General features: G+C 40.7%; 1 protein-coding gene across 1 annotated transcript; it reads right to left on the reverse strand.

The window, feature by feature from the left end:
* Positions 1-4,734: 4,734 nt before the first annotated feature.
* LOC121557697 (G1/S-specific cyclin-D1) lies at positions 4,735-12,178 on the reverse strand. Its single transcript, XM_041871199.2, has 5 exons — positions 11,651-12,178; positions 10,060-10,275; positions 9,445-9,604; positions 8,288-8,436; positions 4,735-8,146 (listed from the first exon to the last, which is right to left on the reverse strand). Exons 1-5 carry the CDS (start codon positions 11,846-11,848, stop codon positions 7,991-7,993), a joined length of 879 nt encoding a protein of 292 aa, XP_041727133.1. The 5' UTR covers positions 11,849-12,178; the 3' UTR covers positions 4,735-7,990.
* Between the last annotated feature and the right edge of the window lie 15,502 nt (positions 12,179-27,680).

Below are 27,680 nucleotides of genomic sequence, written 5' to 3' on the forward strand. Positions count from 1 at the left end.
GCTGAGATTAGGAGCACTCCCTTTAAGAGTGTGCTCCTAATCTCAGCTCGTTACCTGTATAAAAGACATCTGGGAGCCAGAAATCTTTCGGATTGAGAGGGGGTCAAATACTTATTTCCCTCATTAAAATGCTAATCAATTTGTAACATTTTTGACATGCGTTTTTCTGGATTTTTTTGTTGTTATTCTGTCTCTCACTGTTCAAATGAACCTACCATTAAAATTATAGACTGATAATTTCTTTGTCAGTGGGCAAACGTACAAAATCAGCAGGGGATCAAATACTTTTTTCCCTCACTGTATGTATGTATATATATATATATAACATCCCTAAATGTTCTATACAGAACCCAAATTAACCTTTTTTTTCTAATAGTGTAAGTCAATTTTGAGTGACCTGGTTGAGAATGAGTGCTGTGAGATTGCTAAAATTACTGGTTGATGTGTAATAATAATAATAAAAAGCTATTTCTTTCAAATACTTGTGTGAAGTATGTATGTTAGCATATTCCAATACATTTGTTTCCTTTTGTATTCACACTTGCTAAAACATTTTGAAATGGTCGCAAGGAGATGCATAATTTCAGCGGTTGAAATTATCAACAAGTAGTTGGAAGTCATATGGATAGCCAGAAACTTCAACTCTACTACAACATCCCCACTGTGTGGTCAATGAAAAATATCACACCCATGTTTTAGGGAGCTCCTCCTGCTGTGATAATGTAGAATGGAGACGGATCTCCTCCATCAGCTACGGTGTATTAGTTTACAAGCATTAATTCAACTCACAATTATATGAAATAAGTGACCGAAACCACAATTCTTTACTATGCAATACAAACTGAGGTGGTATGTGTTTCTAAGCAATTTTTTGTAGTAAAACTACTTTATATACAGTATGACAGATGACAGGAGAGTTGATTCACCTGCCAGAGGCACAAAGCAATCACTGTCTGTTTGTTTTGTTTAACCAACTTCATCCCCATAAAATTCCACCACTGGGCCTTTCAGCCTGATTTCAAGGGTGGTCACTAGTCGATTAATGTTCGGCCCCTTCTCCTGGGTCATGTGTGGGATTGGTCTCTGGCTGTAACAATGGCATCAAGAGGCAACAGCGATGGCAGGGGCTGCGAAGCGCTTGTTTTTGTTCGAGGCCCCCCTTTCTATTCGATATACAGATCAAAATTCAGATAGACAAAACCAGATGGGGAGGTGGGGGGGCAATAGTGATGGTGGGGGCCAGTGGCAGCTGGTTGGTGCACTGTGCAGCAGCAGGTGAACACTGCCCCGCGGCACCTTCTGAGGGGGACAGATAAAGCCCAAATGAGCTGGAGGGAAGAAGGAACTGCCAGTGCACTGCTTATCTTTGTGCAGTCAGACCTGATTCGTAGTTACTTGTGTGTGTTTGAGTCCAATGCAAAAAAAAAAAGAACAGAGAGAGCGCGATGGTAAGCCAGTGAATGAAAGCTGTTGCAGCACTGTTTCTTTGATTCTCCATGTTAGGCGAGCAGACTGGATGGGGCCAAGGAAAGGGAGGAGGCAGAGAGGGCTATGGGGGCACTGGAGGGTTTAGAGAATGTTCTGGAATTTCTGGAGCAGGTGGCGAGTGGTGACATGAAAAGAAGACGTGACAAATGAAACCGCCAGGCATTTCGAGGAAAAGCATCCCCAAACTAATTGGTGGCATAGAGTTTTTCCCTGCCTTGGTGCCTCATATGCACCCCCCACTCCCCATCTCTGTGATGAACTGCCTGCATTGCATGATTCATGATAAATGTGAACTTCCCATTCAAAACACATACAATAAGTGCCAGGCCACACAACTGAGACAATGGCCCCTATTTCATGCTAACATCAGGCCATTCCAGTCCTGGGGGCAGATGGCTATAGCCCATTATGCAGTATGTCTGTAGATCTGAAGGATTCCAGTATATGTTTTCATGCTTTTGTTTTTTGAACATTCAGAATCAGCTACTCAATTTAATATTTGAATGTTGATATGTATCACTGTGAAAGTCAGGATAACTTTTTAAAAGACCTTGATCGACTAACCTGTGCCCCCGCACATTGACTCTGTACCGGTACCCCCTGTATATAGCCTCTCTACTGTTATTTTACTGCTGCTCTTTAATTATTATTATGATTGTATTTTTTTACTTATCAATTTTTTACTTAACACTTATTTTTCTTTAAACTGCATTGTTGGTTAAGGGCTTGTAAGTAAGCATTTCACTGTACAGTCTACACCTGTTGTATTCGGCGCATGTGACAAAGAGGATTTGATTTGATCCATGATGTTGTCACAAGCTGCTCAAAGGCAAGGAGGGATCAGGTCAGCACAGCATTCTCCTATGTGGCTGCCTGGCATAGAAACTGTTTACCAATGGCATGAGTGAGAAATGCCTAATTCTCAGTTGTGAAGGTCTGCACTGCATCATAGCTACAGACATGGGTAAAAATGTTGAAAGTATACCACACTGAGATAGCATGTCCTGACGAGTCCATCCCTGTACCCTTTGATGGCACTTGGGGAGCAATGTTGATCCTTCCTCTGAAACCGCAAGCGCTAAGATGTCAGAGGCTGAGGACACCGTATTAATGCGAACCTCAGACGCCCACAGGTTTATGTGAAATACTCAAGAGTTCCTTCACAAATGCCCAGGGCCTTAGATCAGTGGGTACCATCTTTTCTTTACTCTGGCCCATCTGAAAGCCTTTGACATTTTATTGTGACCTACCCCACAATCAGTTGCTTTTACACAGTGGTGTAAAGTACCTAAGTAAAAATACTTAAAAGTACTACTTAAGTCATTTTTGGGGGTATCTTTACTATTTACATTTTTGCCAACTATTACATTTGCTTCACTACATTCCTAATGACAATAATGTAATTTTTACTCCATACATTTTCCCTGACACCCAAAAGTACTCATTACATTTTGACAGGAAAATGGTCCAATTCATGCACTTATCAAGAGAACATCCCTGGTCTTCCCTGCTGCCTCTGATCTGGCAGACTCACTAAACACAAATGCTTCGCTTACAAATTATGTCTGAGTGTTGGAGTGTGCCCCTGGCTATCCGTAAATTACTTATATTTATACAGGGTGGGTCACCAATGAGACCAGGGTCTCATTTGCAAGGGAGCCTTGTGAACATGTTGTGAAAAGTGTTATTAAAATGTAATGTCATGTAATATTTTAAATTGTATATAACTGCCTTAATGTTGCTGGACCCCAGGAAGAGTAGCTGCTGTCTTCGCAGGACCTCCAGAACCAGCCAGTCCAGAGAGCGGGTCTAAAAATTGCTGGATCTCCAGTTAATACGTGCGCTGAGGTAGTGGGGGAGTATATGAAGAACAACTTTACATACAAAAAGTAGCCAGTACTGGGCCCTTCTGATAGTCAGATACTCCCAGCCAACAGAACTATACAAAATGCAGGGATGTGTACGAAAATTGTCTCCAGTGATAAAATGCAGTGCTGATTATTGGCAAAAGAGCTGATCTGGTCAAAGGACCAATTAGTATAAAAATATCAGAATTTGGCGGCATATGGTAATGGTCAGATATGGATGCAAAAGGTTTACGATATAATCAACAACAGGTTAAAGCTAGGGCTAGTGTTAATAAATCTCCTGTACTCCTGAGTGGCGCAGTGGTCTAAGGCACTGCATCGCAGTGCTAACTGTGCCACTAGAGATCCTGGTTCGAATCCAGGCTCTGTCACAGCCGGCCGTGACCGGGAGACTCATGGGCGGCGCGCAATTGGCCCAGCGTCGTCCAGGGTAGGGGAGGGAATGGCCGGCAGGGATGTAGCTCAGTTGATAGAGCATGGCGTTTGCAACGCTAGGGTTGTGGGTTCAATTCCCACGGGGGGCCAGTATAAAAAAAATATGAATTCACTAACTGTAAGTCGCTCTGGATAAGAGTGTCTGCTAAATGACTAAAATGTAAATGTAAATCATTAGTAAAACAGTTATAACCCTGGGTTAGAGTAGACATTTTATGATAGTTGTTTTGGTGCTTGTCAAATAGTGAGCATTATGGCTGCAGTTTTATTAATCCTTTAGTTTACAAATGCTATAAGATACATTGTGGCATGATGTTGAGAGGGAGAGACAGAGAGAGATGTCTGTGTGCCAGCAGGGATTTGGTGCCGCATTGCCTTATGTGCTGAAACCCTTTATCCACTGTTTGTCCAGCTCACGATTGCAGGGCTGTGGGAAAGGATTAGAATTTCACGCCTTTTTCTTTATAGAAAACCCTGATCAAAGGAATGATTTGCATAATAAATCAATGAGTACTGTCACACACTCATGCTTTAACCAATAGCATGGGTAATCATTAGCCCCACAAAAACATTTCTACTTTAGATTTTGGAAAATGTCCTCAATATCATCATGTATATATCAATGTTGCTTTAAACTATTCAGTCAGTGTCAGTAATCTATAACTTCCTATTCAAAATGGATGATTACTGATCATAACTGAGGAATGTTCATGTAATTAGGTATGTATGGAATACAATAACTGTTTGTTTTAGAAATAAATATGTATCATGTGACATTGTAAAAGACATCAACATGAACATTCTTTTTTTGTTTTCCTGTCAAGAAAAGACAAAACAGGATGTTTTTTATCCACTTTTAATTCTAGTTTAGTTTGATATTTAAATCATGTTTCTAGAATGGATCTGCAAAAGGTTGTGCATTTCAGACATCATAAAGCAGACATTTCAGAATCTTTGCTTTATTTTCTTGGACCCCAGATGACCTTTGACCCATTGCAATGAACACAGATCCTGACCCACAGCTCAGTAAGAGGGGCGACCCACCCGACCGTCATTAACAATAGAAGCAATGGTAAAAAGCTGGGGGGGTTGGTGGTGGCGAGCACTGCAGCACATTCTGTTGAAACGTTTGGACAAAGATCTCCACCCCTTCTGTTTTCTTTTCACTAACAACACTTTTTATTAATATGACAAAAATATGTAATGTCATCTTTAGTTGAGCACAGGGGCATCAACATGTATTTTTTCCATTTTTTGAGGTAACAATTATTCCTTACACTAGACAGAAAAACAATATTTCCATCCTGGGTCCTTTGTTAGCGAGTAGAAATTTCAGCAGCTTGCAGCAACATCATTTGTCAAATACTTGGCAACACTAGACCTACCTCACATCTACAACCGGAACATATAGCAGCATCATGTCTATGGCTAAGTGAACCACTGTTGGCTCTCACACTCATTACTCTGATTGAAGGATGTCTGGGTCAAATGGAAGTGTGCCAATAATATCTGTAGCCCATTCTTTTGGTTCAATGTTCCAGTAGCGGATCAGTTAAGAAAAAACTGCAGTGATCCAAGATTGAATCTATTTACCGTTTATTGTGCAGTTGACACAAATATAAATATGCTATGCTTCTTGGTGGAGGATAAGATATCTAGAATAGCATGAACTGAACTGTGTGGAATAACGGCATGATGATTTGAAAATAATTCTATGGCTTGGTATTTAACAAACTCAAACTCATTAATGGTTTTAACTCGAGCAAATGCTTTATAAATATAAAATAGATGGGCCTTCGGGGGCCTAAAGGGGATAAAGACTTTCAATGAGACAGCTTAACACTCAAGAGTTATACAATCCAGTCTGTTATGGCACCAGTTTCAATCAATGCTCTCTCTACTTGCTCACATCAGGACCCATTTGGATAATGATCAATGCATTACCATTAGCAGTTTAAACAGGACTATCAGCCACTGAACAAACAAGTAAAATAAAAAAATAACTAAAAAAAACTAACTAAATTAAAGATAATCTTGACTGTAATATGAGGTATTGTTGATAAAAACCATGTCTATTGTCTAATTTTTCCTCTTTTTGGAATAGCACTGAAATCATATTAAAGTAAAAACTGATGACAAAACTACAAAAACAAAGATGTCAACATAATTTTCTCATAGAAAATTAAAAACCTATTACATGGCAGTATATTGACATTTATATGTATAAAAAAAAATATAGCAGCAAACAATAGGATAAAAAGCATTGTTTTTTTCTTGTTGTTTTTCATTTTGTTTTACACTTTGCTGGGAATTCCTCCATAGCAGCTCAAAAGGAGGAGTGTGCTCTCCCATTATCCTGTTCTCTCATCTCTTTTTCTCAATGTACAATCAAACACCTTAATTCAGCAATTCAACAAAAACTTGTTGCTGTCAAGCTGTCACCCTTTTTGCCTCCCTTTTTCCCACTCCCACTTTTCAACGTTACCCTTCCCATCTTAGTGATCCACTTCTCTTAGGCAAGCCACATAAACATAGCCTAAGTCTTCAGGTTTGTGCAAAATCATCTCTAAAACATTTTTTTTGTGTTTTTATCCCCTCAACTACAAATTCTAAACAGCATTTTAACTATGGTGTTTTCTTTCAGTTCTGTATTGAGAAAACACTGTCATACATGATTTTGAGGGCAGGCATGTGTTAAGCACTATGGTAAATAGTTGTGTACAAAATGTTAGAGACATACTTTGGCATCCTGTCTCTAATCTGTACTGGCTCCAATAGTAAAATATGCAATAATAAACACACTTAATCTTTGTTTTAGCGTTCAAGTTTGATACTTTAGTGTTTCAAATGCTCTGGATGCCGTTCAAGCGATGGGATACAGGATGCTGAAACATGCCACACACAATCCTCATCTCACTATAGACCCCTCCTGTAAGAACTGTGGCATAACAATCTCCAAAATAATACCCTTCTACATCAAGGGTACACGGGATTGCTGCTGGGCTGCGTTGACTTGTACGCAAAATTGTAACACACAGAACACCACAGTTAAAAGAGACCTGCTCCACTCCATTCCATTTTTTCTAATTTTTTCTGTGATTTTTTTTTATGAGTCAGAAAAAAACTGACTAAAAGTGCTTTTAAAAATGGAATGGTATTAGAAAGTAAGATATAACCACAAAAAACGTAACTGTGGATTGCATGGTAAAGATTTGCAATTCTTGCTAGACTTTAGCTTATCGTGTCATTGCTAGCTGTTGAAATATGTACAATGAGGAAAAAATTTATCACAAATCAACAGCCAAACAATGCTGGTTCATTCAATTTACTCCTAATTGAATATAAAGTAATTGTCCTTATATTGAAGAATAAATTAACTTATTTGGCAAACCTCAGCACCAGCAATCCACAATCATCTAAACAATAAAACAGAGCAATATATACTAAAAGTATACTGTTGAGTTATACAACCCAGTTAAAAAGAGAAGAGGCCAAAACTAGGGGCTCAGAATTTCTTTAGAAGTCTAGACAATATAATAAAGTGACTAAACGCATAAGCAAGCGGGGATCCACAGATGCCCAGACTGCAAAAAAAACAGGGGAGCTTTGATAGCAAGTAAAATGCCTATCTAATAGAGAGAAAAAAATGCCCCTTCTCTTTTATAAATGAATTTATACTTCAAATAAAAACCTAGACACAAAGACAGACTAAAAATACCTACTCGATGTTATTTTGAATGTTTTAAGTAAGCATGTAGAGTCAGTCTATGGTATTTAAAAATCCTAGTTCAACATTAGGTGGTAAGAATGTATATTTCTGTGGCTTACTCTTGCACATGAACTATAATGTTTTCATTTCATCCATATAGTTGTGTATCTTTCATAAGAATTCGTTTTTGCTATCATCCTTGTTGATGTCTTGAGCCAGACAGGATGGGAGAGTGAGAGGGAACATGACTGGTGGTCTCAGAAAAGTGAGGTGTTCAGTCTTTTCTTGACAGCCCTGGCTGAGGGCGGCCACACGTCACTGGGAGGCCATATAGGCCAGGGCACCGTAACAGGTGTGGCACAAAAGCGTTTGCCAGAGGGTGTTCAGAGGGTGACGACTCGAGGGTGCGCTGGTGTCCTCTTTTCCCAGATGGCCTCTTGGTAAGGCCAGAGCCTCAAAAATATTTCCAAAAAAATGAGGAGGATGACACTCAAATGTTAATGTCCCTCACATCTGTAGGGGTGCAGGACAGGTCCACGTCCTCATCTACCCTTTTTGTTTCTGTGGAGACATTATGTTGCTGTGCCTGTCTCAGACTAGACTCAAGCAGAGACTCAATCTGTTCCTGACATGACCTCAGGCAGTCCTGTGACGAGAGAGAGGTACTGTCAGCATAATGATGCAAAATACCTTAAAGACAATAGTAGCGAAAGGGTTTGTGACAAACAGTCAATGCAAGCATGTGTGTGGTGCAATGTAAAGGTATGGGGAGCTGTGTTTGACGTACCGGGTCACTCCTGATGACTTGGGACAGGAAGTTGGTTAGGTTCTGGGATGACAGTGCACCGTCTTTGATCTTTAGGTACAGCCCCTGTACCGCTGCTGCCACACTGCCCGCTGCGATCATGGAGGGAGGGTTGGCAATGAATTTGACATCTATAGGGAAGACAAAAGAAAGAGAGATGGTAAGTACTTGAGTCGTAAAGCAAAACATCTGAAACAGATCATTGGCTAAATGGTACACCTGAGCTTTCAATAGGATTAATGTGGTAAATAAAACAGAGCTATCAAGTATTGTATTTAGGGGTAGAGAGAGAGACCACGGCAGATGGAGGGTATGTGAGGAAGGCCATTCTAGGCTGTGGCAGAATGAGGTAGGGGACAATGGATATCCTGTTGCTCCTTTCCACTCACAATATCCTGAATGTGCCTTATTTCACAACCAGCCATTGACAGGACACCAGTGCTTATGCACACACACACACACACACTTCCAATAACAATACATCTAGCTCATGGACAAAATAGAACAGGTACAAAAGTACTTCCAGCACACTCATTCAATGGGTACACCACTTCAAAACTTTTTCCAAGAAGAAAGGAAATACCACTCTCCTTCCTACCCGTTTCCCTCACATACATTTTAGTTTTAAACCCCATTGAGCTGATCTCCTCTTAAGAGGTTAGCACCCCACTTCCAATAGCCCTAAAACATACCCCCAGTGACAACTGATTCAAATTCTATTGAGCAAACCCTGACTTTGGGGAGAAACAACTAAGCAAACAAACCAATGTGGTGAGAAGCAAACTCATAATCACATAAAACTGATCTGGAGAAAAAGAGATCACTGACTCCATTCCAGTATCTCCTCTACTTCTCCACACTACAAAGTGACTGAGACACCCTCCATAAAACATGCTAGGCCTTGTACACTCAAACATTCCTGCACCAGAGCCCATACCCCCAACCAATTAGATTGACCATTGGCCACTTGGGGGCCTTCAAGGAGGAAGAGTTATCCTCAAAAGTGGTAAAAAATGCAGACAAAATGTAAATCTTGCATCTGACATATATATTAGCCATTGGTCCCTGAAAAAGTGGTTATGGAGCAGTGACAGGAAAAAGCTCACACTTAACAGACAATGGTTCATGCCTGGGCCTACCTGTTGCACAGAGAGCCACGAATGTCTGGGCATGCTTGCGCAGAATCTGCTTCGTGTTCTGATGGATTGGTAGCTTGGAGAGGAAATGGTCTATGAAATCGTGCGGTGTTACTGATGCTAGATCCCATTTCAACTTGTTTAGAGTCAGTAGTTCCATTTGCTACAAAGAAAGACAGACGGGCGCAATGAGACAATCGAACTTCACAAGTGGCTTCACATAATTTCTTCTACATTTTACGTTATATCCACTAGAGGGAGATGTCGCCCTCGTCATGTAATTGCGCTACACTGGCCTAATGGCTGTATGGTACCATGTGAAATGTACAAGAAACCAAACTCTTTCTTTGATGCAAACTTTCTTTAAAATGAACAACAAATTATGCAATAATGATTTAGATCCAGTCGAAGAGAAACTAAGACAAGTAGTAGGCCTATAGGCCTACAAACTGGATGCATTGTAGTAGGCTACATATAGGCATAGGCCTATATGCTACCATTGCATTATGAGATAGCCTACTATAGAAATGCTCATCAAAATAGCCTGGCCGATATTAAATGGATCATAACTACAGCCATATACAGTGTCTATTTAGAAGATTGACATTGCTCATTTACCAATAGATCGATGGGCCGGATGGAGTTGTCGGTGTAAATGCACAACTTCTCTGCAGTTAAAGGGACCGTTTCCTTCATCTTTGAGGCCAAAAACATACAAGTAGCTCCCAGGAGTTGTAATCTGGTTTTATTTGTGGGCTCCACAGACAAAAATCTATCCAAGTAGTTCATAGCCAGGGGAAAAACCTCCTCCTCGCATTTCTGTTCCTCGCACACCTAGAAGTGAAAACAGCAATTTAGCCTATAGCCTCAAATTACAGTAGCCTATAATATAGGACTATAAGTGCATTCAGGTTGATTGTATATACCAATAAATATGCCTGTCCATAAGTGAAAACGAAATACTGTAATGACAACACAACACATTTTTTGCATTATCCTTCCATTCCTAAAGGCTGTCCTTAAAACAATAGCTATGGCCTAATTATAGGCTTCAGGTGGCGCAAAGTAGGATATAGTCTGCCAATGCAATTAACATAAAATCATGTATTTCGAAAAACTGAAACAGTTGCTTAGGCCTAATTAAAACGGAAATTGAAATAGTTGAGAATTTAGGCTGTTTTCAGTCGCTTCTTACTAAGGCACAAAGGTGGCGTCAATGCAACTTTCCCCTTAAATTTCTACTTCGTCATCTTTTCAAAAAAGAAAAGAAAATATGTAAAAATTGTCCCGGTTTGTCAAATTAGCATGTAAATGATCCTTATGATATACCTTATCGGATAGTTTCAAGATGTGTCGAATTTTCATATAGGAAACATATGAAAACAATTTAATTTTCACGACACTGCTCTTTCTCGTGGAGCCTGCGACATTAAGATCTTGTGCTGACTCACAATTTCTGAAATTAATAAAAAATGTATGTCGACATAAGACTCAATCTCTAACTACATGTAAATGTTGATTAATCGATATAGTATCATATCCGACCATTTAAAATGCATTCTTATTTACATTTTTGGTGAAAATGATCATGTTTCCAGAGCGACCTTCAGAAACTGCAGCAACAGCAGCCTGATTAGTAAGCCGAAACAAACTTTATGGTTTTATATAATCATTTTTCGCTATCCGTGCGACAGGATTATAAGTGCATACCCAAGATATACTTTTCGACTTGCTGATTGAGTTACTGTCATTGCTGTCATTATTAAAGATTTTTAATGATATTAAAAACCTACGCATACGACAACAAAGATGGCGCATAATACTGGCAAGAGTAGGACTGCATACGTGTACATTGGTATTAATTTGGAATGTTTTTTCAATATAAATACATTTCCTAAGTCTCCGACAAAATAAAATAATCGAGCAGCTACATTGCAAGTGTTGTAATTACTGAACACACACAATACATGGGAAATAGCCTAATATGCTACGACCGTGTTCCAAATCTATTTTAGCCTACTTGGACAACCGTACACAAATGAAACATTAGCCTACTACATGTCAGTATGTTTACATAATATGAATGATCATGCTCATAAAACGTAAGATGCATAAAACGACCAATTCAATACATTGCGTCCAAAGGGCATGGTTAGTGTTTGGACACAAACTTTTAAGCAATACATCTAGACATCATAAATATACACACCTCTAACATCCATGTAGCCACAATTTTCCTCATTTTAGGTATTATTTCTTTCTGGACACACTTGAAGTAATTCGGAGACGGAAGGTAATTTTCCTCTGCTTTGAGCATTGTCTGTAGAACTCGGTCATTTAGTAAGTTGGCATCTTGGTAAGCTCTTCTGATGGTTTCCACTTCACAGCACAACAGCTGGTGTTCCATGTCTTTTGCGGTAGTAGCTTGCGTTTTAGGGCTGAATAAATAATCAAAAGAGGTGCTTCTTGTTAGGAGTGAGTGAGCCTCGGTAGATGCTGCTTGCTGCTCCTACAGTGTAAGCCCTCTGAGAGCTCCAACGCTTCACCCTACTAGACAAAACTCCCCTTCAGAGGGCTATGCGATGACGTTAACTGTTGTTAAGGAGGAGATCAAAGCAAGAGCGAGTCTGAGAGAGCGGAGCTAAGGAGTCTATAGCGAGAGGAGGATAACTCTAAAGAACTACCCCTCTAAAGTTCCAAGTCCTTCCCATCGCTGCTGATCCACTCCTATAGGTATGGAAATGGGAGGTCCCAGTATTCTGGGTGGCGTAGCCTATACAGCCGAGGGGAGTCAGGAGGGGGTGAGGAGAAGGGACGCTGAGTGGTGGGGGTTTGAGGGAGGGGGGATATAGGGCTAGTGTCGGTATAGGGAAATTGGTTATGCAGAGATGAATGTGAATTTGTTCGATTTTGATAGGGGGCGGTATAGACACATTCATGAAAAAAGCCATCTGAGAATAGCCCCGGCTTCTCTTCTCGTCACCCTGTCGAACATGAGGTGAGCACATGGGCAAGCTTCTACCACACAAAGACACTTAACAGTAGGACATGTCTTTTTAAAATAACTTTAACGTAATCATTATACAGCAATTTATATAGTTGTTCAGATTGGAGGCATATTCAATAGGCCTATGCATCACAAAACCTATAAAAAGCATTTAAAACTATCAGAGCCATTGAATCAGGCAGGCTATTGAATATTTCAAGAGTAAATCATGATGTGCAAAGTCGTTTACGTTAAAACCTAATAATAATTGCATTATAAACATCTCTAATTTAGACATAGTAGCTTATTAACAATATTGATTTCAGGTTTCAGTTGAATTTTATGTCATTACGACGAAGCACTAATGGGAGTGACGACGAAGCACTAATGGGAGTGTTGAAATGTTTTATTCAAATTAAAGTTATCGATAATCATGTGATTGGTTAAAATACCATTGGCTGTAGGCCAACTAAAAACGTGTTGAATTTATGTTATATAACATTCAAAAAAATTACAAAAAAATTAAGTTTGAACAGAAAGGGATGTTCTTTTGCCTTTAGAACAGTTGCAAGTCATGGGGAGTGGAAGATCAATATTAGTGTTGTTGTGTGGAAGAGGATCTAAATAAGGGATCAATTCTGTGAATAGTCGAAATCAGATTTGTCACAATTTTTCTAAGAGTGGCAATAACATTTAATCTCACAGTCGTTTCAATAGGAATAGGAGCTTTTCACATTCTTAACATTCCTCTCCATAGGCAATTGAATAGCTACCGTAAAACTACCAAAAGAGGCTTTCTTTTTGTCAAGACTTACTATTGCTGACTGAATGTGGGTGACTCTTTCACCTTGACTCTTTCACTATTACAAGTTTTTAAACGAAACTTATTTTCAATCAAAATCGATGTTCATTGCATTGTGCTTTTTATCACTAACCCATATGGCCTAAAAGGTAGGCCTACTATTCTTATAACCCAAGGTGCACATTATTGCACTCTTCAACTTTTTTCATACTTACCAAAAGCCCTACATATTTTCAGCAGGGGCTTCAGCTAAACGTAGGGTATGGCAAAATTACAGTGGGGATTTCCTACCACAGCCATCTTCCACCTCTGCACTATTTTGAGAGAAAAGTCATGCTGTTCCCTGCAGCGGTGTAAATCCACTCTCCATAGATGGGTTGGCAGACAAAGTCACAAAATAATGCGCACGCATGGATAGGGCCAGAAGCCCTGCTTTGTTGTGATTCTGAATGGTCAGATAGCTAGAAACAATGACAAGAAGCTGCCATGTGGGGAATGGTAGGTGGCTTAAACTCAAACTGAAACTGCCTGACGGGTATCCTACGAAGCAAGCTAGATCTACTCAGGGTTTTCTAAAGCTAACCAGCTTCAGTTAGCTTCACATTCCAGCCCAGGCTACGTCCGTACTACGATGGTGGATATTGCTCAACCGCCTGCCGCTAACTCTAGCAGGCTTGTAACTGCGCATGCATGTTGCACATGGCTCTTCATTGAGACAATGCTGAAACATAAATCCATGGGCAATTTTATTTTTGAAGATAAGTTATCTTGCAAATTCAGCAGGCTATGGTGTAAAATAGGCTTTTAGAAATCATTTCCATAGAAATGTACCTGGCTAAAAGGTGAGCCACTTTTGTATGACCTGTTATCCCGAGTTGAACTCAGAGTTGACCAAAGTTACCTCGCTAACTCCTCAAAACTGCTTCGTAGGATACCCCTCTGGTATTGTTTTGACGGATTTCATTTCAACGCTAAAATGGCAAAAATTTGCTAGCTAGTTAACCAAGAACTGTAACGATGTATATGAGGGACAGCAAGTGCTCATTGTGCAAATGTATTTATATCTTCTCAATAAACATTTGGAAACGAAATATACACTGAACAAAAATATAAACGCAACATGCAACAATTTCAAAGATTTTACCGAGTTACAGTTCATATAAGGAAATCAGTCAATTTAAATAAATTCATTAAATCTATGGATTTCACATGACTGGGAATACAGTTATGCATCTGTTGGTCACAGATACCGTTAAAAAAATGTAGGGATGTGGATCAGAAAATCAGTCAGTATCTGGTGTGACCACCATTTGCCTCAAGCAGTGCGACACATCTCCTTCTAATAGAGTTGATCAAGCTGTTGATTGTGGACTGTGGAATGTTGTCCCACTCCTCTTCAATGGCTGTTAAAAGTTACTGGATATTGGCAGGAACTGGAACACGCTGTCGTACACGTCGACCTAGAGCATCCCAAACATGCTCAATGGGTGACATGTCTGATGAGTATGCAGGCCATGGAAGAACTGGGACATTTTCAGCTTCCAGGAATTGTTTACAGATCCTTGCGACATGGGGCCGTGCATTATCATGCTGAAACATGAGGTGATGGCGGTGGATAAATGGCACGACAATGGGCCTCAGATCTCGTCACGGTATCTCTGTGCATTCAAATTGCCATCGATAAAATGCAATTGTGTTTGTTGTCCGTAGCTTATGCCTGCCCATACCATAACCCCACCACCACCATGGGGCACTCTGTTCACAACGTTGACATCAGCAAACCGCTCGCCCACACAACGCCATACACGCTGTCTGCCATCTGCTCGGTACAGTTGAAACCGGGATTCATCCATGAAGAGCACACTTCTCCAGCGTGTCACTGGCCATCGAAGGTGAGCATTTGCCCACTGAAGTTGGTTACGATGCCGAACTACAGTCAGGTCAAGACCCTGGTGAGGACGACGAGCACGCAGATGAGCTTCCCTGACACGGATTCTGACAGTTTGTGCATAAATTCTTTGGTTGTGCAAACCCACAGTTTCATCAGCTGTCTGGGTGGCTGGTTTCAGACGATCCCACAGGTGAAGACATCGGCTGTGGAGGTCCTGGGCTGGCGTGGTTACACGTGGTCTGCGGTTGTGAGGCCGGTTGGGCGTACTGCCAAATTCTCTAAAATGACATTGGAGGCAGCTTATGGTAGAGAAATGAACATTAAATTCCCTGGCAACAGCACTGGTGGACATTTCTGCAGTCAGCATGCCAATTGCACGCTCCTTCAAAACTGGAATCATCTGTGGCATTGTGTTGTGTGACAAAACTGCACATTGTAGAGTAGCCTTTTATTGTCCCCAGCACAAGGTGCACCAGTGTAATGATCACACTGTTTAATCAGCTTCTTGATATGCCACACCTGTCAGGTGGATGGATTATCTTGGCAAAGGAGAAATTCTCACTAACAGGGATGTAAACAAATGTGTGCACAACATTTGAGAGAAATAAGCTGTGCTGCTGCAAATCCCAAAACAAATAGCTGCCTAATGAGAGGATTACAGATTGTCAATCACTTAACATAACGCCCACCATCTCCCAGCCACTGCCTCCCCCCACTTCTCTTTGTCTTTGATGATTGCTCCACGTTGACACTCATCAAGCCCCCCACTTGTTGTGCGTATGGAACATTTCTGGGATCTTTTATTTCAGCTCATGAAACATGGGACCAACACTTTACATGTTGCGCTTATATTTTTGTTCAGTGTAGTTTACATGTTGTCATCAATCTAAGCCAACCCCGTCTGTTTTGCTCCATAGTTGCGCACGGTAAGCCTATTGTATTGGGTATGCCTATTTTATGTCGCATGTAAACTAAAGGTATATTATTTTTAAAGTTGTACAAAGGTTGTCAGTCTACTAAATGATCCTTGGACATATTAAAGTGAGAACTCTGTATCTTTGTAGTGACTGGGTGTATTGATACACCATCCAAAACCTAATTAATAACTTCACCGCGCACAAAGGGATATTCAGCGTCTGTACCAATCGGTGCCCTTCTTTGCGAGGCATTGAAAAACCTTTGGTCTTTGTGGTTGAATCTGTACTTGAAATTCACCACTTGATTGAGGGACCTTACAGATAATTGTATGTGTGTGGTACAGAGATGGGGTAGTCATTCAAAAATCATGTTAACCACTATTATTGAACACAGAATGAGTCCATGTGATTTGTTAAGCACATTTTTATTCCTGAACTTATTTGGACTTGCCATAATAAAGGGGTTGAATACTTATTGACTCAAGACATTTCAGCTTTCCGTTTGTTATTATTATTTTTTTAAATCTACAAACAAAATTCCACTTTGACATTATGGGGTATTGTGCGTAGATCAGTGACACAAAATCTAAATTTAATCCATTATAAATTCAGGCTGTAACACAATAAAATGTGGAAAAAGTTAAGGGGTGTGAATACTTTCTGAAGGCACTGTATGTGCATTTTACTACCACATTAATAGACAGGTATTTGAGACACTTATTGTAAAATGGGACCCATCATTGGCAAGTATCTGATTCATGAATAATGATGACATCCATAGGCAACTTTAGTTCATTCCCTCTGCAGCTGCAGCACACAGTACCACTCCTTCCGTCCTTTGTTAGCATGATCTCACACTGGTTGACATGCATACTTCTTTTTCACATGTCAGAGCTTTGTGGTAGATTATTGCATGGCCCTTCTGTTGGTTTAATGCTTCATGAGCACTAGGAATTCACTCCTTTTTCATTCTTTGTGATAGCAAAGCTACAATTATGTGCCTCTCCCCTTCTGAAAGAAAGCAATGCCGTTTTTTATAGCCGTAGAAGTGAGATGATATGTAGTCTCTTGAAGGAGTTCTGCTTTGTTAGTAACATACAATACGAGTGCTCTTCCATGTTAATGGAGGGTGGGTGGTATTATCTACTGTTTATAGCTAGTACTGTGTGTTTGTATTGTGTTTATGTTAATATATGAAATATATGTGTTTTAAAGAGGACATGCTCACTGTCTAAATGGACCACAGTCATTTATCAGAGAGGGAGAGAGAGAACAAAGAACGATTTTCTAGGAATTAGAATGCTGCTGTGTAGTGGAGGGTGGCCTGACTCTGTGTCCAGAGGCCCTGCTGCTGTTGAAACTCCCTCCCACAGGTGTGCAGTAAATCAGCTGTAGGCCAGGTGATGAATTCTGGTGTCTTGCCTCCAACCTGTGCTGCTGCATATCCCAAAACAAATAGCTGCCTAATGAGAGGATTACAGACACCCACCTGACCACCTCCCACCATCTCCCAGCCACTGTCTCCTCCCACTTCTCTTTGTCTTTGAGGATTGCTCCACGTTGACACTCGTCAAGCCCCCCAACTGTCTCCACTCTCCGCAATGGACTCAGATGCATTGAGTTCACTTTCTTTCCTCAGAGGGTGTCATGCATGCACCCTATGCTAATACAGGGTCATCCCTCAAGACATCCTTGACCTATAGAGGTTAACGACTTAAGGGCGGGGCGACATTTTCAGTATAGCCTATGGATTGTGAAATGTGCTTCGGTAAACTTCTGCAAAAGTTTGCTGGTCATGAAGTTTCAGTTTTAGTAATGTGTGTGTCTATTGTACATTACTGAGCGAGATTCCTGCCCAGTTGATAATTGCACACATATTGAGCTGTGAAAATGGAAGACTTTACACTAATAGGCTACTGTTAGTTAAAGGCTCTGTTGTGTGAATATGCGAATCAGAGTAGATGTTTTATTTCCATTGATGGATCAACTCTCTCAGTGTCTTACTCTTCAGTGAGTAGTAGTTTAGTATGGGGACCTGGTACTGCAGAGTTCAGAACCAGCTGGTCAATGAAGGTCCAGGCCTCTCCTTCATTAGAGGGGCTGGTCCTACGTTGAGACGTCTCTGAAAGTATAAATCGTGGCCCTTGGAAGCAGACCACCTCAGGGACCCCCTGATGCCACAATAAATCACAGACCTATAATGGAAAACCAACTACACAAGGAGTGCTAAAGTACTGTGTAGCAGGTATCAAAGATTAATGGGCAGCATTCTCAGTCTATGGGCTATGGCAGTGCCCGACCCCCACCGACCCCTGCTGTAAATCAAAAGAACAGCTCTGAAGTCTGCACTGCACAAAAACAAAACTTGAATGGGGAATCTGAATATCTTCCACATAACAATGTTAATAAGTGAAAGCTCAATTTAAAGAGGTCATAATCAATCATTTTTGCCACCATCATTATAAACTAAACACAAGTTTTGTAGGTTGATGTTGATCTGGTTTGGCTGCCACAGAGCTAAGCCACCATGTTTAGTTAAGTACTTGTTAGATATTACTGCACTGATGGAGCTAGTAACACAAGCATTGCGCTCCACCCGTAATAACATCTGCTAAATATGTGTATGCGGCCAATACAATTTGATTAGATTAGATTTTGTACATACATCTCTCTTTTACTTTCTCACTCTCCACTGTTTTTTCACTTACACATAATAATGTATTAACATACATGGCCCCTCGATTATTGAAATAACATTTATTCCACACAAATTACATCATCACCTTTGCATGCAATTTGAAAATGAGACTCACAAGATTTAATCTCATTGTGAGAGGCCCAACACTCCCTCACACCACTGTCTCTGTGATCCATCTCTCCACCACTCCCAAAGACACTCTCCCCTCAAAGCCACCTTTTATTTGGCTTATGGTGATCAAGATTAATTTGGTGCCAAATGAAGTCAAATGGATTCCCAACTCACCCCCAGTGGAGGCCAAACCCTGGGCAGACCCCTCTCTTTCTGCAGAGATTAATGGAGACGTGGCAGATTGCTCTCTCTCTCTCTCTCTCTCTCTCTCTCTCTCTCTCTCTCTCTCTCTCTCTCTCTCTCTCTCTCTCTCTCTCTCTCTCTCTCTCTCTCTCTCTCTCTCTCTCTCTCTCTCTCTCTCTCTCTCTCTCTCTCTCTCTCTCTCTCTCTCTCTCTCTGTGTGTGTGAAAGACAAAAAGAGTCAAACTCAAATGTTTGGTTAGACATAAAACTCACTGAGTAGGTGAGACACTGGCTTTGCCTTGATCTATCTGACTGACCAATAATAGTAAATAGATTACTGATGGGACTACCATAGTAAGAATTACAGTTCCGCAAAGTGCTGTTTCTCAGAAGTGTGGTTGCTTGAATGGTTCAATGAGTTTTGAGACGCTCTGACTCCATACATCAGACTGAGAAAGACAGGAATCTCTGTTCTCGAACAGGGGCTCTGGCAAAAAGGCCACAGGGAACACATTTGATATTCAGTAGGTCCATTTATACAGAGCATGGTTGACACCAGAAGTATCTCCGGGTTCATGGGTCAGAGGAAGCCTGCGTGCCAGACATAACTGCTTTATGTTGGCCATCTCATGTGGTCAACTCGTGCTCATGTAAAACTATAATGTACACTGTAAAGGGGTAGCATTGAATTTGACAGTAACTTACAGGCAGCTCATTGGCAAGTAAGTTACTGTATTTCATGTTGCAGTACACCTACTATAATCTAAATACAGTATCAAAGCAAGTATTGTGTAATGACACACAGTACACTAATGTAGAATTGACTGTATTATACTGTAAAAAAGTAAATGCCACTGTAATCGAAATGAATGAGTGAATAAATGGATGAATGAAATTCATTGTGGGGAGGTGGGGTTTGTATTTCACAGTATTTTACTGTAATTACATGGGATTGGTGCAAGCAGATTGGCTGCTAGGTAATGTGTTTACACATACAGCATATCAATGAATATTTTGTGTTTTATATCACTTACACTTCTAGAGTAGCCTGACGACTTACACAAAATTATTCCGCTCCTCTGTCGTTCGCTATATACTTTAGTCTGAGACTGCAATCATTGAAGTTGTTTGTGGTGAGAAGGGGCACGAGGGGCGTTGTACAAAACAAAGTCATCAGCGATTGAATTGTCTCTAACCAATCCAAGTTTCAAAGCAAATGACGAATTTTCAAACTGCCGCTTTACCCACCCGAGTTCTGGCTCTGGCCCAACCCATCGGTTTTTGGACCAATCAGACGGCCCCGAATGTGTTCACATTTTGTGAACGGTCGGGGAGGTACTCAGATCCAGACTCATTTCAGAGAAGAAACTAACATCTGTGGGCGTGGCATAGCGTTTGGCCAGAGCAAGGAGTCTGGGTAGCCAGGTAACTTCTAGAGGCCTTAACAAAGACTTCTAAACTGGCAGCAACTCCAGAGCAAAACAGACCAAAAGCACATGGAAAAATGCTCAACCATTAAAGGGAGACTGCACTTCCTGATTTGGCATCATTTTAGATTTGTTTCATTAAGAAATGCTAGCGGCCATGACATGATTAAATTCAAACGTGAGTTGGTTTCCGGGTGTGGTTAAATATGGGTGTCTCTTGTGTGTGTTCGCAGGTGTGAAGAGTTAGCCTAATTATTTCACCAAAAAACTTCAGCCGGCTGGTGTTTTACCGTTGCAAAGTTGGTTTGCCTTTGGATAGCCTATCTCTGGGGATAGATAGGACCGTCAATAAATGTAAATTGGACAATATTTTCATGTTGCACATCTTTTAGTTGTCTCATTAAATGCTTTCAATATTTGTATATGAATTTCTACAATAAGTTGGTTTGAGGTTTTTAAGTCATTGAAATTTGGAGCTATTGACCTTTTAAAATATTGTCCCATGTACATTGTGTAATTTACTGATGGTCCCTAACTAACCCCATAGGGATATCGAATGTCAAACCAAATTGACCATGGGCATTATGCAGCCCGCTCCGAATTGATGATTACTTGGGTGTTGCCAGCTGTGGGGATGTGGGCAGGATTAAAATAAACCCAACCCACGGAAAACTGTTGATGTATCCTTCATTCCGTGACATACAATTTTTACCTATCATCTCGCAAATCTCTGTTTTGGACGAGACTGACTTTATGACCTAAATTATTCTATTTACACTTTGTAGTTTCTGACTCATATTGATGCCACATAGGCCATTTTCAAAACGAGAAGTTGCTTTTTAGGGGCAGTTGCGCTTTAAAGGGTTAAGACTTGCTGCCACTCCAATCTGCCCCCTATCCATTTTAAAGTGATGTGGCACTACTACCACATATCAACTAACTACTACAGCACTCTCACTAACGGGTGCAACAAATTTAGCCTCTTACAAGGCACACCTCAAAATATGTTAATGAGCCAGAAACAACAATACCATGTAACCACTAGTGGTCAAAAGGATTTTGGCGCTCCAAAAGTACGCTACGGAACTGTATTCTCTTGGATGGAATTACAGTATCATTCAAAATACAGCAATTATTTCCCTGCCAACAAAATATGTTTCACTGTATTTTACTGTTGAAAATACCCAGAATTACCATTATAAATTACAATTTTCCGTTACAGTGTGTCGCGTAAGTGGTGAAATAGATAGTGTGTTGTGATAGAAGTGTGTGTGATTTTGAACTGCAAAACTACAAATATGCCTTTAAATAGTGCGTATCTACCTTGATCATCTCACTCAGGATTTAACAGATTGCATTTTTGATGATCTTGTCTCATATTGTTGGAACTTGCCTTTAAATTAAGGGTCTGGAGTGGGTAGGTCGCTCATTCAAGTTCTTGTTAACTGAGTCATGAAATTGGCTTCACACTCTAATAATCTGTTAGTGACATTTTGATGAATAAATGCCTGCTACTGTCAGTATAGCTTTGTGTCATGTCTGTCAATTTAACCAACAATAGTGTCCTCCCACATTATGGGTGTAACGGTGCAAAAACACTATCATTAGAAGATTTACTCACGATTTTCAGTGAAATTTCAGTTACTGGAAGCACGTGGCATTCTTAAATTGTAATCTTTGCATTGACCAATGAATTACATTATGTCAGCTGATTTAAATTGAATAACTTTATATTTATGTATATCTGTCACAACAATCGTCTGTTGCTTTACATGTCATGGAATATAATTAGTATCTGACAACTGTACCTAAGTTGTTTTGATTCTCTAAGAATATAACTTATAAATGCCTCTTGAGATTAATTCAACTGTTGCACTCCATAACCCAAAATTTAAACTTTACTCTGTTTGAAAAAAATTTATAGCCTCAAAACATGTTTAAAACTATAATGTTAATATCATGGATGGTCAGTCCTTGCATCCATAGCTCTGTCTATGAATTTAAGAGTGGTTACATTTCTCCAGCCCCATCCCTCAGCTGTTTACCAAAACAGTGACCAGTTGTTACATAAAACATCCTCCATTCAGGCTGCAAAGACATCTGTTTACTCCTTAACTCAATTTAATGGCCCACTGGCCTAAAAAAACAGGTAAAATATGCATACTGTCACCACCATGCTAGATTGACTAATGCTACTTACTGATGTTGTGCACCACATTCAGCCAGCAATAAACAACAGACTGCTGCAACCGCTGAACGCGGTGTGCAACATCCGAAAATGGTGGTGGAAATGTGGGTTTTATTAAGACAGTACAAACATTTTCTCCGTTTTTTTAGGCCAGCGGGCCATTAAATCAAATGAAGGAGGAAACTGACGCCTTTGCAGCCTGAATAGAGGACGTTTTATGTAAGAAACGGTCGCTGGGGGACACCAGTGTATTACCAGCTGTGCCGCTTAAAGATGCAATATGCAGAAATTGCTCCGCCATTTCCTGGTTGCTAAAATTCTAATAGTTTGCCTAATTTCAGTTTATGTGACAAAACAAGCAGTCACTGTGTAGAGAATCATTGTACCATCTAAACCATGAAATATATTTTCCATAACCAAAAATATTGTATTTTCAGCTGTTTGAAGCTGGTATACGAAACCGAAAGTAAAAGATGCAAAAACAAACTCAAGAACACGAAGCATAGAACTAGATTACATAGAACTAACGCTTCTTAGACTTGGTTTCAATGAGAATGACAGATCTGTAATACACATTTCTATGTGAATTTGGTGGGGTCACCCAAAAAGTTAGATATTGTAGCTTTAATGCAGGACGTCAATGGCAATGACAAATGACGTAAGGAATAATAGCGCCATCTGGCGGCAGCAGGGCTACGATTTCCCTAATAATCCTGTTTACATGGACACATCTGAAATCAGGCTACCTGAAGGGACTTTGATAAATCGTCAATCAAAATAAACATTCTACCACAGCGACCATATAACGTTTGTTTGAGTTCGGACATATAAAGTTTGTATGTGAAAACTATTTCTAAGATGCATACTTTCTGTTTCTTCCGAACTCACTTCACTCGAAGCAAAAGAGGGAGTCTTGGTCTGCTGGTGCTAGCACATGCACAGCTCAAATACACCGCTGGAACTCCGATTAAGGTATTTACATGTCCCAATAATTCAAAATATTGCTCAGAAAAAGAGGTATCGGCGTATACTTACTTCTTTATGACCTTACGCCCATTAAGATAAGCAGAGTAAGGTGTTTACATGACTAATGCCATACTCGGCCTACTGCCATAATCAGTTTAATATTGAATTATTAGTGTGCATGTAAATGTACTCCTTGATAGGTATATTGACAGTTGGTTTGAATATTGAGGATGGGGGGGGGGGGGCATTCTCACGCTCAGTCTATCTCCAGCTTTGATGTCCTGATTCCTCTTCATATCCTGGATGTGTGCTCCAAAAAGGGAGAAGGCCTTGCAATAAGAGACACATAGTCTGTGAGGGCTTTTCTTTTAACCCATCCGCAACCCCAAAAAAGCATAATGAAAAAAGAGAGAAAAGTTTTCCCACTGAAAGAAGCCCCTTTCTCAACTCTGGGCAGCTCCACAATGCCCCATGAAAAGATGGATAGAGTGATTGTCCTGTTTAGTGATCCGCAAACTGTGAGAGGTGGGGGTCCAGTCTGGAGGGCAGGCCTGCGCCGTGCCTGACCTGACACCACTGGCTTGGGTGGGTGGTTGGGGGCCATGTCCAGCCAAGGGCAGCGATGAGAGGAAAGGTCCCCTGAACAATGGAGGCCGTTGGGAGAGAGAAGGACCTTGTCCCTGCCATGCGGGGGCCTACAGAGCCTTGGAACATGGGGGACTCCAGACAAGAAATGGGATAAGCATAATGAAGGAAAAACTCATACTTATATGGCCCATATCTGCTACGGAAGAAAGTTGGAGCCTGTGCTATGATTTCGGGGCACAAAGGATTGCAAAAGTTAATGGGCCCCCAAAATCATTCACGAGCGTGCATTTACGTGCACACATACACATACTGTACACACCATACAGTCACAGTTTTTGGTTTGGACGGAAATAAAAGCATTCAGCGATCTGTAGTCAGTTGGTTGCTCTTTTGACAATAATGTGTCAATTAGCCCCCATCCTGACAGCCCATGGTGCTGATGGCAGGATTGTCTTGTAGAAGCTTCTGGCAGCTCAAAGAGGATTCCAGGTCCTTTCTGTCTGATGGTCTCAGAGCTGTAAGACTGACGCTCATTTGCTTCTGAATAACTCTCCTTCTTCCCTATTCTCCTATGTATACTGGGGGTGGGGTGGGTAGATGGGGGGGGCTCTCTTGCTTGACTCATGAAATACACATAGTCATGAACATCTTGAAATATGCATGTGCTATTTACCCTTAAACAAATACTTACATTATCTTGATATCTAAGAACACCATTCACGCCCCTCCAAAGTCATTTGCATAGACCTTGAACACTGAGAATGGAAAAGTACTAGAGTAGTTGAGTAATAATAGAAAGAGTAAACGAATGATACAGAATTGGGAAAGTTTTGATATTGACTAGGATCCCTCTCACTCCAAATACAAGACCTCCGCCACGCAGACCCTAAACACGGGTGCCCCTTAGGGGTGCGTGCTTATTCTCCTCCTGTATTCCCTGTTCACCCACGACTGCATGGCCACACACGACTCCAACACCATCATCCAATTTGTTGACGACACGATGGCGGTAGGCCTGATCACCGACGGCAATGAGACAGCCTACAGGGAGGAGGTCAGAGACTTGGCAGTGTTGTGCCAGGACAACAACCTCTCCCTCAACATCAGTAAGACCAAGGAGCTGATCGTGGACTACAGGAGAACGAGGGGAGAGCACGCTCCCATCCACATCAACAGGGCTGTAGTGGAGTGGGTCGAGAGCTTCAAGTACCTTGGCGTCCACATCACTAAAGACTTAACATGGTCCACAAACACCCGCACAGTCATTAAGAGGGCACGACATCACCTCTTCCCCCTCAGGAGGCTGAAAAGAATTGGCATGGACCCTCGGATCATCAGCAAGTTCTACAGATGCACCATCGAGAGCATCTTGACTGGCTGCATCCCCGCTTGGTATGGCAAATGCACCGCCCTAGACCGGAAAGAGCTATAGAGATTGGTGCGGATGGCCCAGTACATCACTGGGGCCGAGTTCCCTGCCATCCAGGACCTCCATATCAGGCGATGTCAGAGGAAGGCCCAAAAAATTGCCAAAGACTTCAGCCACCCAAGCCATAGGCTGTTCATTCTGCTACTGTCAAGCAAACGGTACCGGAGCGTCAGGCTCTCGGACCAACAGGCTCCGAGACAGCTTCTACCCCCAAGCCATAAGACTGCTAAATTGCCATAAGATTGCTAAATAAATAGTTCATTAAATGGTTACCCACACTATCTGCATTGACCCTATCTTGCACTGACTCTATGCACACTCACGAGACTATATATACACACTATATACACAACAACTCACACACACTACACTGACACTCACACAAAACCCACACACATTCACATACACTACATACGCACACATAACACATACATGCATACCGACACAACACACACACACACACACTTTAACAATCATCATATGCTGCTGCTACTCTGTTCTTTATTCTTACTCTTATTATTATCTATCCTGATGCCTAGTCACTTTACCCTGCCTTTATGTACATATCTACCTTAAATACCTCGTACCCCTGCACATTGATCTGGTACTGGTACTCTCTGTATATAGCTTCACTCTTGTGTATTTTATTCCTCTTTATTTTTATTTATACTGTATATATTTTTTAAAACTCTGCATCATTGTGAAGGGCTTGTAAGCAAGCATTTCACGGTAAAGTCTACACCCGTTGTATTAGGCGCATGTGACAAATAACATTTGATTTGAAATCGTGTTATTTAAACTTCCAGGACAATGTAGTGTCAGCAAATAGAAGAAAATCAACATTGCAGGTCCTTGTCAATTTGAGGCCAGCTCAGAAAAGCAGTAAGGCTTATTAACACCTTCCCAGGCAAAGAACTCAGAGGAGACAGACTCCCAGAACACTCAAATGAGATGGAGCCTTACAGGCATCTTTAATTATGATTCAACTGAATGCTAAATTGGATTTCACCTTTTGGATCAGGAAACTCCATGGGCAAAACCAGGAAGAAAAGAAGGAAGCATGTTCATTCAGGGATTCTTTTGAGCTTTCATGAAAATGTTGGTCTGGATGTGACACGTTCCACGTTGGCAATTTGCATAACTTTGAATGACTTTTGCATTGGCTGTCTAAAGCATAGCAATGTTCCTTTTCGTGCTGATATGTGACTCAGGTCACAGAGAATTGTTTGAATTGTTCAAATGTACGGAAAAGTACTGGGAATCCCTTTATAGCAGCATCATTTAGCCATTCAAAATTACTTCAGCATATTGTGGTTTTTGATGCATAAACACTGCATAATCATCTGTAGGCTATGTGGTCTAACACTGAAGAGTGAATGGGGTTTAAAATGAGTCCGTGTATAAATAATTTAACTGGGGAATTTTATACAGTCATCTCAAGCATATACAGTACTTTTGATTTAACCTGAGGGATTGGATAATTATAGATAAAAAGCCAAAACATGTTTTAGTGTACATGAGTAATCAACAAGGCTATTAGTAGGCTATTGATTTAATTGTCAACACTGTTATAAAACATGATGATGATTAGTTGTAAATAGATGGAATAAGATAATGCATAGTCAGCATTATCATTGTTATTGTGGTTTAAGTGGTAGGCTAATTAGTGTGTTAAACATTAAAAGTTGGTCATAACAAAATACCTAAAACTTAAATAATGGGGTTCTGTCCTGGCGCTAACACATTTTTTATTGTCTACAAAACAGGACTGAACCTTTCAACTGTTTTGTTTGCTTTTAAGCTTTAAAGGGATAGTTTGAGATTTTGGCAATTAAGCCCTTTTTCTACTTACCCAGAGTCTGAACTTATGAATAAAATGTTTATGTTTCTGTATGCAGTGTGAAGGAAGGTACTTTCCAAAGCCATTGCTAGCGTTGGCAAGTAAGCCATTGTCTACAGTCTACAGGAGCAGCTACCTTCAACTTTCTTCACACTGCACACAGTATCCATGAGTTCATCTGACTCTGGGTAAGTAGAAAAAAGTGCTTACTTG

The sequence above is a fragment of the Coregonus clupeaformis genome, unplaced genomic scaffold (genome assembly GCF_020615455.1).
Source record: "Coregonus clupeaformis isolate EN_2021a unplaced genomic scaffold, ASM2061545v1 scaf0238, whole genome shotgun sequence".
Classification (NCBI taxonomy): Eukaryota; Metazoa; Chordata; class Actinopteri; order Salmoniformes; family Salmonidae; genus Coregonus; species Coregonus clupeaformis.

Excerpts from the sequence above, each read along its gene's own strand:
- LOC121557697 (XM_041871199.2), bottom strand. The coding sequence starts at position 11,848 with ATGGAACACCAGCTGTTGTGCTGTGAAGTGGAAACCATCAGAAGAGCT. Across the intron at positions 9,605-10,059 it reads TCCGGCCCATCGATCTATTG|CAAATGGAACTACTGACTCT; the intron begins GTAAATGAGCAA and ends CTTTCTTTGTAG. Across the intron at positions 8,147-8,287 it reads AAGTCATCAGGAGTGACCCG|GACTGCCTGAGGTCATGTCA; the intron begins GTACGTCAAACA and ends CTCTCGTCACAG.